The sequence below is a fragment of the Apteryx mantelli genome, chromosome 2 (assembly GCF_036417845.1).
Source record: "Apteryx mantelli isolate bAptMan1 chromosome 2, bAptMan1.hap1, whole genome shotgun sequence".
Classification (NCBI taxonomy): domain Eukaryota; kingdom Metazoa; phylum Chordata; class Aves; order Apterygiformes; family Apterygidae; genus Apteryx; species Apteryx mantelli.
This window is the reverse complement of record NC_089979.1, coordinates 34,715,579-34,735,206: the sequence shown is the minus strand read 5'-3', so window position 1 is coordinate 34,735,206 and position 19,628 is coordinate 34,715,579. Positions and strand designations below refer to the sequence as shown.

At 41.2% G+C, this 19,628-nt stretch overlaps 2 protein-coding genes across 2 annotated transcripts in view; one reads left to right on the top strand and one right to left on the bottom strand.

Moving 5' to 3' along the window:
• Positions 1-202: 202 nt before the first annotated feature.
• MRPL15 (mitochondrial ribosomal protein L15) lies at positions 203-9,948 on the bottom strand. Its single transcript, XM_013954715.1, has 5 exons — positions 9,810-9,948; positions 6,181-6,338; positions 2,562-2,727; positions 1,943-2,066; positions 203-775 (listed from the first exon to the last, which is right to left on the bottom strand). Exons 1-5 carry the CDS (start codon positions 9,906-9,908, stop codon positions 438-440), a joined length of 885 nt encoding a protein of 294 aa, XP_013810169.1. The 5' UTR covers positions 9,909-9,948; the 3' UTR covers positions 203-437.
• Positions 9,949-13,346: 3,398 nt separating this feature from the next.
• Positions 13,347-19,628, top strand: part of TCEA1 (transcription elongation factor A1) — a 49,874-nt gene continuing 43,592 nt past the window's right edge. Inside the window, exons 1-3 of the mRNA XM_067290456.1 lie at positions 13,347-13,447; positions 13,930-13,961; positions 18,538-18,603. Of these exons, the coding sequence (XP_067146557.1) occupies positions 13,379-13,447; positions 13,930-13,961; positions 18,538-18,603 (167 nt within the window). The 5' untranslated portion in view covers positions 13,347-13,378. The remainder of the gene's footprint in view (positions 13,448-13,929; positions 13,962-18,537; positions 18,604-19,628) is intronic.

Below are 19,628 nucleotides of genomic sequence, written 5' to 3'. Positions count from 1 at the left end.
CATTTTTTACAACATTAATTATAATGCCATGTAATAAAATTTTAACACTAATATTAGTTTTGTACAGTCATGTTTCAGATTTTAAATCGCAGAAAAAAATAAACTAAGTATTAGGTCAAGCTACTCTGTGGAATGCTCTTCTAAAATAAATGCAACATTAAAATACTTTGACTGAGAAAATAACAGGCAAATCATTACAAGAGAAAGTGCTCAAATACATACTTTATTCATGTCAGACTCTACACTGTTTCCAAAGACTTTTCATTACATTCTGTTGTGACAATAAAAAAATTGACAGCTATATCAGTAGATTACATAAACAAAAATTTGTTTTGTCTAGTACAACAGAAGTCTAAAAAAAAGAAAAAACCACTTTGTAGCCATTATTTCATACCCAGATGTTTCCTGTACACCTGCAGTTGTCTTCAATACTGAATTCATGAGCTATAGTATTTTAGCAGCCTCTCATCAGTTGGCTTCAGAATTTTCTTGTCACTCATGTTTACAATCCATCCTGGAGCAAGACCAAAAAAAATCTGTCTAGGATCCTTGCGTGTGCTTAACATTTGGAAGAGTTCATCCTTAGTTATGTCTGGCAAAACGTAACCATATTTCTTGGCAAGTTCAAGCCTGGCTTCTGCAACCTTAGCTGGATCTGCCAGATACCCACGATTCCTGGCATCTGTGTAGTAACGGACTAGATCTTCAGGTGGAAGCATTCGCTTTGGAATAGGCTGGCCACGCAGGAAAAATACTACTGGCTTACATAAAATTTCTGTGTGCAAGCAAAAGAGAGATAATTAGATACTATGCTTCATAATCAATGTTTAAAGACATTAAATGACACCTTCTCATTTAATGAGGGTATTATTTGGCTAAATAAATTATTATTCTCACTTATAAAAAAACAACTGAAAAAGGAATCTTAAGAATATTCTTGTTCAGAATGAAATATTGTTTTACAAGTTTCATTTAACCAAACAAATAATCCTGTCACTATAAGTATCAGTTAAAGCAATCTGGATGAATCATTATTTCTAATATGTTTAGAATGCCTACTTTGGAAAGATACAATAACCTAACGTAGAAGATGCCAACTGATTTAAAGCACTGACTTCTAGCTTAGGAACAGTATACTTGTACCACTATTAACGCAGTGATATCAATAAATGCCAAATTTAGTGTTTCTGTCAGTATTTTACATAAAGAATCAATAGGATGTGCACTGTTCACTTATTTAGTCATTTATGAGACTCTCTCTTCCTGAAGTTTTACCACAGTTGGCAAATTACATTTCAGATCCATTTAACTTCAATATTTTGATTTTTTTTCTGTTTTAGAAAAAAAGAACTCTCATCGGTTCAAGGTAATATATTTTGCACACTAAAAAATGTCCACCCTCTTGTCCTCTACTTCATTCACACATGAAAGCTCCATTAATGTCAATAAAAACTGCATAAACGAGTATTAGGCAGGATGCAGCCTCAAGCAAAGCAAAGCCAAACCACATTCTTCAGTGAAAGTGTTCTGAAAACAATAGCCATTTTGACTGGAATGATTCTGAGCTTCTGTAAATTAGTTATTTCCTTACTTTAACTGGAAAAGCATTTAAAATTAAAAATATAAATATCCATAGTGTTTTTTAAATCCATATATTTTTTTTGAATTTTCTTAGGGTTATTAAAACATGTGGAAAAGTTAAAAGAGAAATTCAAAGAAACTATCCTTTATTTGTTCCCCTATTTACAGGGCAAGTTAATTTGTACAATGCAGAATGGACTTAACTGGCTGATTGGTAAATGATTATTAACACTGTTAGGGCTAAAGAGGTGAACAGTAAAAAAACAACAACAAAAAAAAACCCTATGTTTGAGACTTTGATTTGGATCATTTAATCTTCTCACATCCACAAAAAATAAGACAAATGAAGGAAAATTCTTACCCAAACTCCTTGGATCATAGAAGGATGTTGTAACAACACCTCCATTTTTTTCAATGGCTGCAATTGCCAATTCAGATGCCCTTTGTACTTCAATGTTTATTTTTGCTGAAAAAATATCAGCACCCTGTAAGTTTCAACACACATTAAAATGAGTATTTTGAGGAACACATTTATTCTTTGCAAAGTGGTAATAAACACTAACCCCTGCAAAATATTATGATTTGCCTTCTCTCTGCACCAAGAAGGGTAACCAAATTCAGTCATGTGGGTCGAATTTTAAAATATTTGCCTTTCCAAAATTTCCATATATTTCTTTCAGTACATTCTAGTCTTCTTTTTTTCTAAAATACCTGTTCAACGGCTCTGTATGTGCTTCTTTAGTATCACTTTTGTAAAGTCTCCCAAGTCTAAACCACCACCTGATTTTCTTGCTAACACATAGTGCCCTCTAGTGGGCTTAATATTACAAAAAATCCAGAGGAAATAATTTAGAGAAGCAAAGATGTTTCCAAAACAGAAGAAGAGAAAAGAGAAATACAACAGCCTGATACAGAAGAATTCACCTGAAAACCCAAAGCTTTACATTACTCAAAATAATAAATCTCTCTTGCATGCTTACCTCTTCCACCAGCTGGACACCATAATCCCTTTTGAGAGGTTGCACTGTTACACCCCTGGCGTTAGTGAGTTGTGTTAAGTCAATCGGTTGCGTGGGGTCAACTCTACCCAAATCAATCAGGTACTGCAGCCTCTGAAGGCTGAGTGGTTGATACTGACGCCTGAGGCTGCAAAAAAAGAGAGGAAGTTACAAAATTGAAGCTTTAAGAGGAATTGGTCAGCTAGAATACAGCACACTTTCCATTTTCTACCTATTTCTAAAGATACCAAGTATTTTTTCAAAACAGATCCAAACTATATTTGCATTAAATTAAACTCAGAAGCTCTAGTTACAGCCCAAGACCTCATTATGCATTCAGGGTTGTTTTTTTTTTTTTGGGGGGGGGGGGGGAACACTATTACATTAGTCATTTTCCTGTTGCTGAGCTCAATTTACTCCAAAATACCTCTCTACCAGCTAATTGGTTTAGGAAGGAGCAAAACATGAAGAAATAAAAGTGTCAACATTTCCTGGCAAGTCAACAAGATTCTGAATAACTACCATCTTCAAAGGCAGTTCAGCCTGGCAGCTTCACTGATACATTGTGAAAATCTGACGAAAAAACCCCCCAAACCACCCCCCCAAACAACAACAACAACAAAACCAAACCCCACCCACACAACAAAATGACATCTCCCCCCCCCCCAACAACATCCCAGCTTAGTCAAAGAATATCAGTCATAGACAATACAATAGACAATACATGCTCCTTCATGTCTTGTCTTCATGGCTTGTCTCTATCTAACAAACAAGATGCACTTTTTTTTGTGTGTGTGTCAGCACTGTATCTGACATCTCAAAAGAATTAAACAGAATCATCCTCAAAACACCATTAAGGGAGAGAAACTTTCAGGAAGCATGCATTAACCCATATCCCCAAAGGAAACAGGAATATTTTGTTAATAGCAACAGCTTCAGCAAAATCTACTTTTGCATTTTATAAAATTCTAACTTTACTAAACAAAGCAACCCTTAAAGCAGTTTTCCAATTCTAGTGTCTATGCCTACTCCATACCATTTACGTTGGTGCTCAAAACTTTCTCATATGATCATTTGACTGCTGTTATTGGAAATTTGTGAGTGATAGTAGAAAAACAGAAAAGAAGCTGATCTCTGTTAATGGTAAGCTGCATATAGTAAAAAAGGCAAGCAACAGAATTAGTCCTATCAGATAGCTCCTAACAGAGGAAAAGCTGAAAAACTAGAGAAATGCTACTGCAGACAGAAAAAACAGTGAGGTGAAGATAAATAGCTAGAGATGTTTTCAGGACGCTCCCATTCTGCCACAATATTGTCTCTCAAGTTAATGTACAATGTTAACTAGAAAAACATTTACTGTAGCCTGGCATTGGAATTTTGCAAACAACATTGGGGAAAAAAAATACAAAATACTTTTTTTGTTACCACACGCTGCCAGATGCAGTTAAAATACAATAAGATTCTGTTAATTTTCTGTCACCGCAGAAGCTTTGATTGTTGTTGTTAACAAACTTGTGACCACTGCTAACAAGAAACTCAGTATCTGCATTCTGCAGCATTTCCTTTCTGGGGCTGCAGACCCGCACCCTCTCTTCACCTCAGGAAAGTGCTGCTCATTCACTTTTACAACAAATTAAGCAAAGAGGAGGATATCACATTATTTGGAAATTAGTTTTGAAGTGTGATTCAAACTATGAAAGACCTGCAGAGAGGAGGAGATGAGAACAGGTCTGTAAGTTACACTGCATGCATAAAGAATGGAAATATAACAATACACAGCTATCTGCTGAAGTTATATTATTAACATGAAATCAAACTGCAAGCTTAACAATTTATGAATAAATATATTAATTCTTTCATTTTAGAACTGTCTGGTAAAATACAATACATACCAAAGGAATATCTTAGTGGCTATAACTGTGGCAATTTCTGTTACCACTGCCTATAACAGCATTGTATGGGTACAGCAGTTTTTGTGACCGTACCTAAAAGCAACAGAATGGTTGGTGACCCAGGTCACACACATGCTGACTTAAGAAACAGAAATAGCTTTAAAAAATCAGAATATTATAACTGTCAACATACTGAAGGAAATGGTAACAACCCTGGCATGCAGATCAACAGCTGAGAACAGCAAATTAAGAAAAGGTACTTTAGAAGAATCATTTTAAATATTAAAAAGCTGGAAGAGGGACATGGCACAAACAAGCACAACATGAAAAATGGACAGAAGCGTGAACAAGACAGAATGCCTGCGTAGAACAATGGTGAAAGACAACTTAATGGCTTCACTCAACAGATTTGATATTAAAGAGCTTGATAATATCCTAGGTGGAAAAGGTGGAGCAGAGACAGAGACATCAGTTTTGTAGGGCTAAAAAAGTAGAAAACAAAGAGAAAGTAGAAAACAAAGAGAAAGTAGAAAACAAAGAGAAAGTAGAAAACAAAGAGAAAGTAGAAAACAAAGAGAAAGTAGAAAACAAAGAGAAAGTAGAAAACAAAGAGAAAGTAGAAAACAAAGAGAAAGTAGAAAACAAAGAGAAAGTAGAAAACAAAGAGAAAGTAGAAAACAAAGAGAAAGTAGAAAACAAAGAGAAAGTAGAAAACAAAGAGAAAGTAGAAAACAAAGAGAAAGTAGAAAACAAAGAGAAAGTAGAAAACAAAGAGAAAGTAGAAAACAAAGAGAAAGTAGAAAACAAAGAGAAAGTAGAAAACAAAGAGAAAGTAGAAAACAAAGAGAAAGTAGAAAACAAAGAGAAAGTAGAAAACAAAGAGAAAGTAGAAAACAAAGAGAAAGTAGAAAACAAAGAGAAAGTAGAAAACAAAGAGAAAGTAGAAAACAAAGAGAAAGTAGAAAACAAAGAGAAAGTAGAAAACAAAGAGAAAGTAGAAAACAAAGAGAAAGTAGAAAACAAAGAGAAAGTAGAAAACAAAGAGAAAGTAGAAAACAAAGAGAAAGTAGAAAACAAAGAGAAAGTAGAAAACAAAGAGAAAGTAGAAAACAAAGAGAAAGTAGAAAACAAAGAGAAAGTAGAAAACAAAGAGAAAGTAGAAAACAAAGAGAAAGTAGAAAACAAAGAGAAAGTAGAAAACAAAGAGAAAGTAGAAAACAAAGAGAAACAGTTGTTTGGCTAGCAGCAGGTCAGAGCTTAAGGTGAAGAAGGCACAGAGAAACAACAAAATGGACTTTGAAGTACACTTGCATGCCTAACACCTTCAGAGGAGTCCACTGAAGTCAATGGGACTGTTTCCAGTCAGGTCATTAGGGTGACCCTTGTGAAGCCTGGCAGAGAAAAAAGCAAGTACATATGGAGAAGCAGTCTCAGAGGGGAGAGGCACTCAGCTGCAGGAGGAAGGGCAGACTGCAGAGAAGAGGGCACATAAAAAGAGCTGTAAAACAACAGAAATCAATTGATTAAAAGAAAAAATAGACTCACAAGAAACGGGTGCTTCTACTGGTAAGGCAGCTAACAATTGAAAAATAATACTGTCTCCTTTACAGTTAGGCCTGTTTTGTGAAATTAGACAGATTACCAGCTTCAAGAGAAAGATAATAAAATCAGATAATGTTTCATTTCTGAGTAACTATGAAGAAACTTACCTGTGTCCCTCATTAAACCCATATTTTGGTATGACCAAATAAAAGGGAGTTTGACCACCCTCAAAGCCTAATCGAGGGCGATTTCCTCTTTGTCTTTGTCCTTTGTGACCTCGACCACACTTTCTACCGCCGTGTCTTCCACGACCGCGCCTCCTCTCCTTCAAAACAAGCAATGATACATTCAGTCAACTACTTTAGACGTAAATGTCTATTAAACATAAGATTTCAGAGATATAAAACAATTCAGAAAAATGCTGATTCTTGGGGGAAAGTTCAAACATGGCTCTTTTCTAAGGGGAAAAATAGCCAGAAAATCAGTTAATGTGATTTCTGCAGAGCACAGCTTGAGGCAGGTAACGCAAATAGTTTGAAAATCTACATGAACACATATTGTGATAGAAGGAATACTAGTACTCCATTCTACCGCTAACACCCCATACTCTCCAAGACAGATAATTTTCCTGAATTAACTATTGATATTTTCTCCTATTTCATGAGAAAGTTGTTCAAAACTTAAAGAATTTTCTGAACACTAACAACGAAAAACTCAATTATACTTCAGGGTGTGGGGAACAGAGCATGCATGTCATGGATACATATGACCTTTCTTCTGATGGACTCAGACTTTCTAAAATCTGCAACTATTGCAATTTCTACTGACTACAAATCAAAAGAGCAGACTCCTTTTCAAACTTTTAGCTCTGTTTAAATTAAGACTGCAAAATTAAGCTATTGGTTTTATGAACACTTTAAACTGGCATTGCAGCCATAAGTAGCAGTTTAGCAATCCTCTCACATCCACCTCTGCCTTGTGCCAGCAGAAGCACTTGCATGGCTAAATGGTGAACAGGATCAAAGACCTAAGCCAAGGTAAATCCTTTTTTTTTTTTTTTTTTTTAAGGTCTATTGCAACATTTGGTACAATAAACAGGTATGCAAATATCTGTGCCATTACAAGAAAGACAGCAAAGCAAGGGTGGAAAAGAGCAGCTGGAAGTGACAGTTATTAAAAGAAGCACTGCCAGCTCGCTTTGACCTAGACTATCAAAAACCTACTGTCTAAGATGATGTTATTTTATTCAAATACTGAAGATTTTGCAGCCCCAAGGCTCACTTTGATTCATACTTTGCTGGGATAAAAAAGATCCATAAGCTTCAGAATCCTGCTTGCTCTGATGTGCATGGTAACAGTTCACTGCTCAGCTCTGGGAAGCATGATCATATCTATGCATCAATTTGATGGATCCATTTGAATTCACAAAGTTCTTCCCATTTAAGTTAACATTCACTAGAGTGTGAATATATGTGAATATATGTCAGATGGCTAACTAGCTTCATAGCTGCACAATATAATTTACAAATTTGCTGCTTTCCAGTCTATTCCTCAACTTGAATCAGTCATAGTGGGAGACATGCAACACAACGTATTTTAAACAGTACTCCTAATGCTTATCATCTAGCGTAGGTTAAGTCATAGCATCGTCACTGTTGGAGCAATAGTAATTCAAATAAGTCATTATTAAAGAGACTACAGTAAGTCTCTTCACATTCTAATTTTTTTATTCAACATTCAAATTGCCAAACTTTGGGCAGCCCTAATTCTGCAAATCACTCTATGCAGTTATACTGCTGCACAGAATATTTAATAAAACTGAGGTATGAAACTGATCAGTACATCACGGTACTTACTAGCATCTTGATTATTAGGGCAACACCACAAAGACAAAATAGGATGTTTTACACTTTTTATTGTGTCTGTTAGTCTTCCAAAGTTATGGAGCTCTTAATGTGCACTGAAATACTAGCATAAAGGCCTGTACCAATATACATTGGAAAAAAATGCATTAATATGGTTGAAACACATCATCTGATCTAAGACAGAGTTTACCTCTATTAATATTAATTAGCATAGAGTTCAAGTGTGGTTTTATGCTAGGCTAGCCTATCCCTGCCACTGAAAAAAAGCCATCTTGTCCCTAACCCCCATACACTGTTTCTTTATTCAGTGTTTCTTGTGTGTGGTTGTGCAGCTTTGCATGGGACAGATCAGGGAACTAAGCTGAATGAAAACTAATTTTTGTCTAATTAGTTTTCAGCTTGTTTAGTACCCTGATATGACTCACCACACAACAACCAGCACAAAACACACAGTGGAAGTGAGCACCTGAAGGCAAAGGGAAGGCAGCTGGACCACCCTTTCTGGCAGTTGCCTGTACACACCCCAGATTACATGGTGACTTTAGTCAGTACAAGTACATTGACAATATTTGGTCATAAATGGAATGTAATTAGAACACTGATAGGATTTTAAGTGGTCAGTGGAGCCAACCAAAAAATCTGGGTTTGTTTGGCAACTTTTTTTTGTAAAGTCAAATGCTCTTATGTTTGCTTATTTGAAGACCTGATTAATCACTGAAAAAAGCTGTCGGACTTTTTAAAAAAAATACCACAGAAATATAGCTGAGGTCACTTGTACCGACTCAAATGGAAGGTCAATAGTTACAAGTAACACAGGAAAAAATGCTCATTTCCTATTTGAAGTTGCAAGTTACTTGGTAAAGCCCCAGTGAGTATATAAAAAGCTCTACCTTCAAGAGGGAAAGAGAAAAAAAAAAAAGTTTTCCTCAGCTCAGTAGCTGCCTTGAAAAATAAAAAATCCAGAGACAAAACACAGGCAGAGAAACATTAGTTTCACTTTCTTTAAACCCCAAGTTCGGACAATCTCAACTTCTGAATGTTAAGCCTGAAAATGCTATTTTGGAGCCTGGATCAGCTTGAAAACTTTAGAAATCACCACTCTAGCCCATTGTAACACCTCTTCTTCCAGCTCCTCTTGACCCTGGCCAAGCTGAGCATCCACAGCTCCAAGAGGAGTAACTTGAGAGAGGAACCCTGGCAACTGTGGGGGAGTTAATTTCCATTCTCTTGTCTTGTTACAAGTCTAAGAGGTTTCAATTAGGCAGTATCCACCAGCTCTTTAAGTGTCTTCAGTGAGACCTGAGCACTGACAGGGGAGTGCCACTTGGTGTTCCCCTCCAATTCTCCATTCCTGTGATTTTAGACCTTAACTTCTTCTGTTCACTGGCATTCCCCCCCAAAATCATTTGGATTTCCTTTTCTCTACCTCTTTATGACTGCATAGAAAAAATAACATTTAGTTTTGTTTAGGACAAGCCAGCAACTCTCCACAACGGAGAAATCAGGAGTAACAAGAAGTGCTGGCTGATGCCACATTCTCCGTCCTTAATTTTAAACCTTTGATCTTCCCCTTTTTAAATTCGTGCCCCCCTTCCATAAACATCTGATTTTTTCATACTTTCTTTACTGTCTCCTCCTCAGGGGGAGGGATGAGGTTTACCTAAGGCCACACATCAACCAGTCCTCTCTGGGGAAGGCAGCGGGCACAGCCGCCACCAGGGAAGCGAAGGGCAGGAACGGGGCTGATCCACCCCACAGCTATTTTCTGCGGCGCTGCCCCCCTGGGCCTCCCCTGGTTTCCCCAACGGCCCGTGACAGCCCCGGGGCCGGCGCCACCAGGGCCGGGCATGCCCCTTGCCAAGGCGGAGGAGGGTCCCGCCACCGCAAAGGAAGCGTCCCCGGGACCCATCCTACCAGCTGCGGGCACTCACCGGCTTCTTGGAGCCCTCGCTAGGCCTCAGGTTGGCCAGGCTGACCCTGGGCAGCGACCGCAGCAGCTCCAGGGCCTTGGCCGCGCCATTTCCTCCCATGGCCTCCCAAGGGCAACCGCTCGCCAGAGCGCGCTGCTTTACGGCAGAGCCCCAAGCCGCGCCCCCCGCGCTTTCCCGGCAGTGTCGCGCAGCACCTCCCCCGGCGGGAGGGAGGCAGCGGGCGCGGGGCCGCCCCGCCGCGGCGGGAGGCCGGGCCGGGCCGGGCCGGGCCGGGCGCCGCCGCCCCGCAGGTCCCGGCGCTCCGGGGCTCGCTCACGGCTGCCCTGCAGCGGTCTCGGGCTGCCCGGGCCGCGGCGCTGGGGGCTCCGTGCCGCCCGTGCGCCGGCGCGGCTGCCGCGGCGGAGGCGCGACGCTGAGAGAACCGGCGAGGTCCAGAAAGTTAAACTTCAAAATGGATCATTCTTTTGATTGCTTCTGAACTACGTATGCCAATTATGTTAGGCACAGGGTCCAACGTCCATTTCATTTTCCAATATCTACTTTTCTATTATACATGCTGACCTCATCCAAGTGTTTTAAAGCCAAGACTTGAAACCATCAGGCTGCGTCATACGGAGACTGACTGCTGCTGCACGGGACATTGATCAGACGTAAGTGCAGTGCCCTGTGTCAACCCAAAAAGCTTAAACGAAGACACTTACTGGAAGTGTGCATTATTATTAGAGACTTTCCCTGTATTGTTGTAATACTTGATCACTTTTTTTATTTTAATCTAAAAGATGGGCCTACTCAATAATCATACTGCAGTTTCAACTGGTATCTTGTGTATCATCAGTATTGGTCTGGAAGGAAGTTATTTTCTTCTAGAGGGGATGCAGGCTAAACTGAGTGAAGATAAGGGTAGTATTATAGAAGCTGCCACTGAGAAATTACAGAGCAGAGAGGATGGTTCTTAGTATTAAAGTCACCTGATACTTCCCAGTATAATATTCTATTTTCTGTATCAAAGCTTTTGTTTGACCAAAACCTTTTTCCATGTTGAATGTCTGCGTCATTTTTCACAAAAAGCCTTATTTTGACAAAAGATTACCAAATAGCTCTGCCAGTTCTGAGAATAAACAATGAATGAAATGGAAACTTGGAAATCACATTGCAGAAATTTGAGAATTCCAGTATGAAATTTGTATAGCCTCTTATCGCATTCAGAAGACTAGCAATATACATGAAATGCTGCTATGGAAAACAATCATATCTAAGTCCATTTCAGCCACCCGGACAGGGAAAAATATATTGTTTAGACCATGCCCTGAAAAGCTCTCACTACTTTAAGCAGAACCTTGAAATTAGATAGAAAAATACCATATATATGACACCTCTTTCACTGTAAAGAAACAGGCAACTTACAAGGCTTTGAAAGATTCATAATTCAGATATATTCGGTGATTATTTCAGGATTTTAGAAGCTAAGTTCCTAGAACTTGAGACATTTTAGTTCCTTTAAGTTAAGGAACAGACAAGAGCTTAAATCCATGTCTGCAACAGGCATACTCTGTCCCATACCTGAACAGGCCATTCTGCTATCGTGACTCTGGTATGCCTTGGGCATTTGAAAAATACTGCTTTGTTTACACAGATAGCTTTGTTTTGAAAACTCCAAGAAGTGCCTGAAAATGATTTGCACCCATAAAGTTTGTATTTCTCCAGTGACCCTGAAACAAGCTAGCAACAGCTGTGAATCTAGATAAGATCATTTCAGCTGTACTGCTCAAAAATTTTGTTCAATGAAGAGCAGACTACTGATCTTCTGGGCTGGATGTTCATCATCAGGCCACCAGACCAACTTCATGAAAGTTAAAGTTACTAAATAAAATGGTAAACAGCATAGTAGAGAGGGCAGACAGAATCTTGTTCATGATCCAAGGGCATGGGTTACAGTAAAAGTCAGGTTAGGCTTATCTCAGAAGCACTTGACATAATATTAAGCTCCTAATCTTTTAGGATCTGTATTACATTTTCATAAAATAGATAGATTTGAATTGGCTACAATACACAAAGCAAGAATACACATTAAATTAGGGAGAGAAACTAAAATCCAAAAAGCTACCTGTGAAATTAATCTAATTAACCAGGGATCCGATGGCATAAATATTATATATGAATACATCATAACAATCAGGGCAAAAGAAGTTGCATATTTAACATTACATAGTTGGTACCAAAGGTCTATCCAACGTATTTTATACAGCCATGCTGACAAAAATATTAACATTGCTGGGCAAAAACTTTGTGAAAAAACATCCCTGTCTGGATGGAACATACCAGTGGGAAGAATGCGAAAGAAATATAGCATGCTGCTATACTCAATTGCTGTTTGAGTTGCCAAAACAGCATCTATATTAGCCAGATGCCACCTAGCAAAAAACAATGAATAGATTGACTTTCTGGGAGGAAGTGTCTGACAAAGATATATGGAATAGAAGACAATGAACAAAGTATTTCATTTTCATAGAAATGTGTTTGCCATACTTATTCAGAGTTGGTCTAAGTATTCAGAATGGACTGGAACGATCCAGTACTTTCAATACAGAGTGCCTGAATAGCTTAATACATTTCAAGATGAATAAGAAGCATTCATTCACTGGCTTTGACCCAAGAGATTTAATTTGGTGATGAAGGCATCTGAAGAAGACAAATGAGTTGTGTCTAACAATACTGTTTGCTGTGTTTATGCTGGCTTTCCTATTTCCCGTGTTTACTATGTCTATTTATTAAGACTTAGAAAACACCCTAACATAAAAATGACTTAAAAAAAATCAAGCAAGTTACACCACAGAAGTACAACACAGCCTGGCAGATACACCTGTGTCTATTTGAAAGACAGAGTTTTTAAGGCACCAAGTATTTCAAACTCTTTAAAGCCACTGGACATCCAAAGACTTTTAATGAGAAAACAAACACTAGCAGCTAGTGCATGGGAACGTGTCGTTTCCCGATACGCTAGGCTTCAGCCTGACCTCACGTAAGAGTACCCTTAGCAAGCGTTAGCTACGGCAGCTGCACCCGAGAGGTCTGCAGCACGGGCACGCGTGAGCAGGCCGCGGTTCAGGTCCCCCGTTCGTGCTAACCCGCGGCAAACCGGCCCGGCCCGAGAGGCTGCTGCGTTAATGCGTCACCACAGGCGCGCCCGCTCTCGGCGCAACATGGCCGCGCCCCCAACGGCCGGCCGCGCGCAGGCGGCGGCGCGGCGCATGCGCCAGCGCGCAGCGTGCGCTCGCCGCTGCCCCCGCCCTCACCTCCATCCCCCCGGTGCGAGGCGGTGCGGGAGGCAGCCAATCGCGCCGCGCGGCGGGCGGCGCGCGGGGGAGCCAAGGAGGGAGGCGGCGGTGGCGCCCTGGGGAGCCGGAGCAGGGGGTGGGCGGGCAGCAGGCTCGCTCCCCCTCCCGCCCCGCCTCACCCGGCAGCGCCCCTCCCACCGCGGCGCCCGCCCGCCCCCCTCCCGCCTGGCCCGGCGCCCGTCCCGCCTCCCCGCGCCTGGCCCATGTCCCGCTGGCCGTCCCGCAGCCCGGTGTATGTGCGGCAACAACATGTCCGCGCCGCTGCCCGCCATCGTCCCGGCCGCTCGGAAGGCGACGGCTGCCGTGAGTCCGGCCAGGCTGGCGGGGGGAGCTGGCGGCGGCGCCGGGCGGAGCCGGGAGCCCCCTTCCCTCCGGGGGGCGAGGTGCGGCGGCCCCCGCCCCGCTTTGTTCTCGGCGGCGGGCGCAGCCCCGGGCGGCGGCGGCGGCCTCCCCGCGGCCTCGGGGCGCCGGCGGCGGGGACGGCCCGGCCCGGCGCGGCGCGGCTGGCAGGTCGCTGCGGTTGGCGCCGGGGAGGGTCACGGGTGTCGGCGGGAGCGCGCTGCCGCGGCGGGCAGGGGCCGGGGCCCGGCACCAGGGCCGCGCCGGGGGAGGCGCGACCGAGGCGGCCCGGGCGTTGAGTAGAGGTTTTTGAGACGGTCGCGTTTTGCCCCAAACAGCGCGTGTTCCTCATGTACGGAGGTTTCATAGGGCGGGATTTGATATGTTCGTTATGGGGATTCCTTTTTTAGTGATCTTATATCGCTAATGATTTTTTTTTCCTTTAGGTCATTTTTCTTCATGGATTGGGAGATACAGGGTGTGTATACTGCTTTATTAACACATACGTAGTTGTTTGTATAGTTTCAGATAAAAGGCTGCATGTTTTAAAGGTGCGAGCAGTTAAAGTTACTTCTTATTTTGGTGTGTCTTCAACTGGCTGCAGTGGCGGAAGACAGCATCAGAAGAAACTTGATAAATTCTGGAATGATGGTGGTGACAGTTTTAAATTTCCCAGCATAAAGCTTGAATCCTCATGAGGTTTTCTTTCTCTCTTTTTTATTGCTAAGTATTATTGCTAAGCCACTCTCCATCATCTTTGAAAGGTCATGGAGAACAGGAGAGGTGCCCGAGGACTGGAAGAAAGCCAATGTCACCCCAGTCTTTAAAAAGGGCAAGAAGGAGGACCCAGGGAACTACAGGCCAGTCAGCCTCACCTCCATCCCTGGAAAGGTGATGGAGCAGCTCATCCTGGAAGCCATCTCCACGCATGTGGAGGAAAAGAAGGTGATCAGGAGTAGTCAGCATGGCTTCACCAAGGGGAAATCATGCCTAACCAATCTGATAGCCTTCTCTGATGGAATGACTGTCTGGGTAGATGAGGGGAGAGCAGTGGATGTTGTCTACCTAGACTTCAGCAAGGCTTTTGACACTGTCTCCCATAGCATCCTCATAGACAAGCTCAGGAAGTGTGGGCTAGATGAGTGGACAGTGAGGTGGATTGAGAACTGGCTGAATGGCAGAGCTCAGAGAGTTGTGCTCAGTGGCACAGAGTCTAGTTGGAGGCCTGTAGCTAGCGGTGTCCCCCAGGGGTCAGTCCTGGGTCCAGTCTTGTTCAACTTCTTCATCAATGACCTGGATGAAGGCACAGAGTGCACCCTCAGCAAGTTTGCTGACGATACAAAACTGGGAGGAGTGGCCGATACGCCAGAGGGCTGTGCTGCCATTCAAAGAGACTTGGACAGGCTGGAGAGGTGGGCAGAGAGGAACCTCATGAAATTCAACAAAGGGAAGTGCAGGGTCCTGCACCTGGGGAGGAATAACCCCATGCAGCAGTACAGGTTGGGGGTTGACCTGCTGGAAAGCAGCTCTGCAGAGAAGGACCTGGGAGTGCTGGTGGACACCAAGTTAAGTATGAGGCAGCAATGTGCCCTTGTGGCCAAGAAGGCCAATGGTATCCTGGGCTGCATCAGAAAGAGTGTTGCCAGCAGGTCGAGGGAGGTGATTCTCCCCCTCTACTCAGCCCTGGTGAGGCCACATCTAGAGTACTGCGTCCAGTTCTGGGCTCCCCAGTACAAGAGGGATGTGGCACTACTGGAGCAAGTCCAGCGAAGGGCCACAAAGATGATTAGGGGACTGGAGCATCTCTCTTATGAGGAAAGGCTGAGAGAGCTGGGCCTGTTTAGCTTGGAGAAGAGAAGGCTGAGAGGAGATCTTATCAATGTGTACAAGTATCTGAAGGGAGGGTGTCGAGAGGATGGGACCAGACTCTTTTCAGTGGTGACGAGCGACAGGACGCGAGGCAATGGGCACAAACTGAAACACAGACACTTCCATCTTAACATGAGGAAAAACTTTTTCACTGTGAGGGTGACAGAGCACTGGAACAGGTTGCCCCGAGAGGTGGTGGAGTCTCCTTCTCTGGAGATATTCAAAATGCGCCTGGATGCAATCCTGTGCAATGTGCTCTAGGTGACCCTGCTTGAGCAGGGGGGTTGGACTAGATGATCTCCAGAGGTCCCTTCCAACCTCAGTGATTCTGTGATTCTGATTCTGTGATTCTTTTTGATCATTTGCATAAACTGATTTGAATGTGTTCTTTCTTCTGTTCTTGATTCAAGATGAGTGGCAGAAGATTTGTTGATTTCTGATCTTGCTTTCCTGAGAGTAGGTTCCTGGTTATTTCTGTGCTTGTCTAAATTTAAAGTTCTTTTTTACTGGATTTGTGGCTTGCCAGTTTGCTAGTAGGTGCAGTTAGTCCATGGTGTGTTCTTCAGTAGGTAATATTTAAGTCAGCCTGGATTTTAAAGTATCTAAGCAAACTTCTAGCTAATGACCTGATTTCTACTGATTTTGCTGTGTGAGATATGGTCTTCAGACTCCAGAAAGCAAAACAGATTGTGAAATACTTCAGTCTGTTTTTCATGTTCCTATTATTTCCAGGTTGGAATAGAAATGGGAAGAATAGGGAATTCTTGGAAGGAGTTACACATGCGCGCGCGCACACACACACACTGTGGGTGTGGTGTGATGTTTCTGTTTGAAGCTTCTGTGTGGCAAGACACAAGCATACGTTCAGTCTTACTGCTTTGGTATTAAAGATATTGAATTAGAAGTTGGGGGTGTATTGAAGTCTTTTTTTGCTAGAAGTCTTTAAAGGAAGCAGCAGTTAGATACTGAAAACAGCTGTCTGAGTGCTTTGTCCTTCATGCTCCCATATGGTCACAATTACATAATATTTTTTAGAACTTCGTTACATAGAACTTCAGTTTTGCCTCCTGGTTGAAAATTGTGATGTTTAAATTAAGAAATGAACTTTTTTTTGAAGAATCAAACAAAGTTAAGTTGGCTGTCCAGGTTATGGAAGTTTAAATTCTGACAATAAGTTAAAAACAGTTAAGTGCATACACTTGGCCATATTCTACAAGTGGAGATGTTTGCTCTCATTTATTGTTCTGACTGTTGGCTACTAACTCATCACCTTGTTTGAACTGTCACTCCTCCTTTCTGCTGGTGGGATGCATCTGAAGCAGCAGTACTTACTCCCTGCGTCTTGACACCAAATATTTACCATATGATTGCAGAATCTTTTGAGTTGCTTTTCTTATTTGCAAAGGAAAAAAAAAGCCATAAAGACTAGCTCTTCTACATATATTGTACTCCTCATACAAATCTGGTATTTCCATTTTAGTTACAAAGCTAACATGCAATCTCTAGCTTGCAAATGCACTGAGCATACTGGAATGTACGTGTTAAGAAGTTATAACACCTCTGCAGAGACATGCTGACTAGCTGTGTTTGTTCTTCTAGCCTCCTGCAGATTAGATAAGCTAAAACTACCTTTAACATACTACCATTTTTTCCAAAAAAGCTGTAGTAGTGACCCAAAGAGGAATTGTCTGAAGAGAAGTAATTGACAATTTCATAATTTCTCACAGTTTAAACTGATCTATTTCACATGACTATTTAAACTGGTAACTTTAGTTTACCAGTTTTAGTTTTTGCTCTGAGATGTGCCTAACCTTTTGTGAGGTTATGTTCTTTTTTGTCTTTTAACTCCTCTATAAATGGCACTTAAAGATTGTACATACTTGTCAAAGTCTGAACAAAAGGTATAACACAGATGATTGTTCTAAAAAGTTTGCCTAAATGTGTGCATAATGCTACTTCATAAATTTGGCAAATTAATCTTTATACTTGGCTAAAACGATCCCAGAATCCTACGTAACTAGTTTTTCTTCACCATATTTCTTCTTTAGATTCTTATTTGGCCTTTTGTATTCCTGCAGGTATTAGGCAATAAGATTACCCACCATTTGCAAATAGCGTATATAAAAGTATTGGTAGGAAGTAAGTTGAGGTATACAGCTACAGTTTCAAATGTCTGTGCTTTCTGAGTGCTTGAAACCTATTTAACTTCTTATGATGATACTAAAATTAAAACATACATGAGATTATGGCTTGTCTGCTGTTGGTTTGATTAGTTCAGCTATGTCATTGATGGATTTATTACAGATGTTTTCTATTTACAGTCAACTTTTCATCTTCTAGTTTAATGGGTGAGGTAGGACTACTGAATAATGGGGAAAAAAATACAGGCATTATTGAATGTTGTGGAAAGCAAAGTGCAGGTGCAGGCCATGGTTCTGCATTGATTCAGATTTGGGTCCAGATCAGTTCTGGCACAGATCTTTCAGAGTCCATTATTTAAATCATGATTCCCAGTTTTCTGGGTCATAGGAAGCTTGACTGCTCTTCTGCTGTGCAGCTCTCAGGTTGTTCTGGGCATTCATACAGCATGTGTTTGTGATAAGAAACTGCCTGGGAACATGGAGCGTGGTTCAGGGCTGCCTCAGTCAGACCATTTGAGCTCAGCCAGAGTAATAGGTCTGGTAGGTTTAGGTTGGATCCACATAGAGCTAACTTAGGTGTCAGTTTGTTTTTTTTGCAACACATTTCTGGATCTGGGAGAGCAGCAAAGTTGTTTGTGAAAGAAGCTGGCTTAGCTCTGCAAAAGCAGCAAAGCGGCCTCTGGCCGGAGCTGAGTCTTGAACCTGTGTTCAGATGTTGCAACACCCACGTTAATAAACCCTACCGGAAAAAGAGCAGGCTTTGTGTAGAGCCGAAGTGGTATTTCTGCAGCTGTGCCACAGCTGTGATCTTCAAATTAGATAAAGCATCCCTGGCTGTATATATGCAGCAAATACTCAGAGGCAGAGTGGACCTTTTAAGTATAGTACTGTATTTATAGTGTGTTGAATTTGTTACAACTTTTTAGAAGTGTTGTTTATATTGACTTAATTCAGCCTATTTCGTACTCCATGCAGTTACACCAACAGTAGAAATTAGAGCTAAGTCAAAACATAAATGCTATTTAATTTATTTTTTGTTAACAGGCATGGATGGTCAGAAGCACTTGCAGGTATCAAAAGTCCCCATGTAAAGTACATCTGCCCACATGCGTAAGTTCAAAATTGTTATTGTTTCTCCTTTTCTGTAGAGTTACACATTAAGAGACTTACAGATGCTGAAGTCAAATGGGATTTGGATATCTCTACACTTTTTTTTTTTTTTTTAAGTAAAAGTTGTTTAAAATAATTTTGATGCCATTAAATGTTTTGTCCCTTTTAGGAACTGCTGTGTGATTTACTTTAGGACAATATTGTATTTTTATTCATATTTTGCATTTGTTAGTAATTCAGGTTGAACAAATAATTGGGAAGTTTTATGTGCAAAGTGGGTTTGTTTTGACTTTATGCTTTCACTGGATCCATTTTACAATATACTTCATATTACTGCATGCATTTCTCAAACTTAAGCATGCGTATAGTAGATGCAATTTGCCTATTACCTACAGTGTATTTCAAAGATTCATGGGATACTCTTATTCATATTTTCAGCAAATAATGCAACTTGAGTTTTTTATGCAATTTGAGAAGTGAAATACTTGTGAGCAGGTCAGGATTCAGTAAACAAAGAGTTAAAGTCTATCTAATGTTTCCTTAACAATTGAGAAACTAATATAAGTATAATGCTAATTTGTTTTAACAAGAAATTCACATCACATTGTTCCCCAACAATCCTGGGAGTTGTGGGGCAGGCATGACAGGGAGATACACACCAAAAAATGGCTTGCTTATCAGCTGATTACTGGGCTGTGATTTACACATTTATTTATTAGTCATTCATTTATTTTTACCACATGACAAATTGCTGAGCCATTTAAAAAGATCTTAGCAATCTCTGCTGTTCCCTTTGCCTGCAATTTGTTTTCCTGCTGTCTTTCCCTACAGAACTTACTTTCCTCTGTTTCAGTAGATTAAAACTATGTCAGATCCAATTCCTGGCATGGTCTAATAGAGTTGTCTTGGTATGTCTGTGACAATGGCAAGCGGCAGCTTGGGGTAGGACTGAGTCATGCAGTGGGGGCAGGCATTAGTTAAGCAGGTTGTGCTGTTGAGAGAAGCATTGATGTGTGGCCAGACTC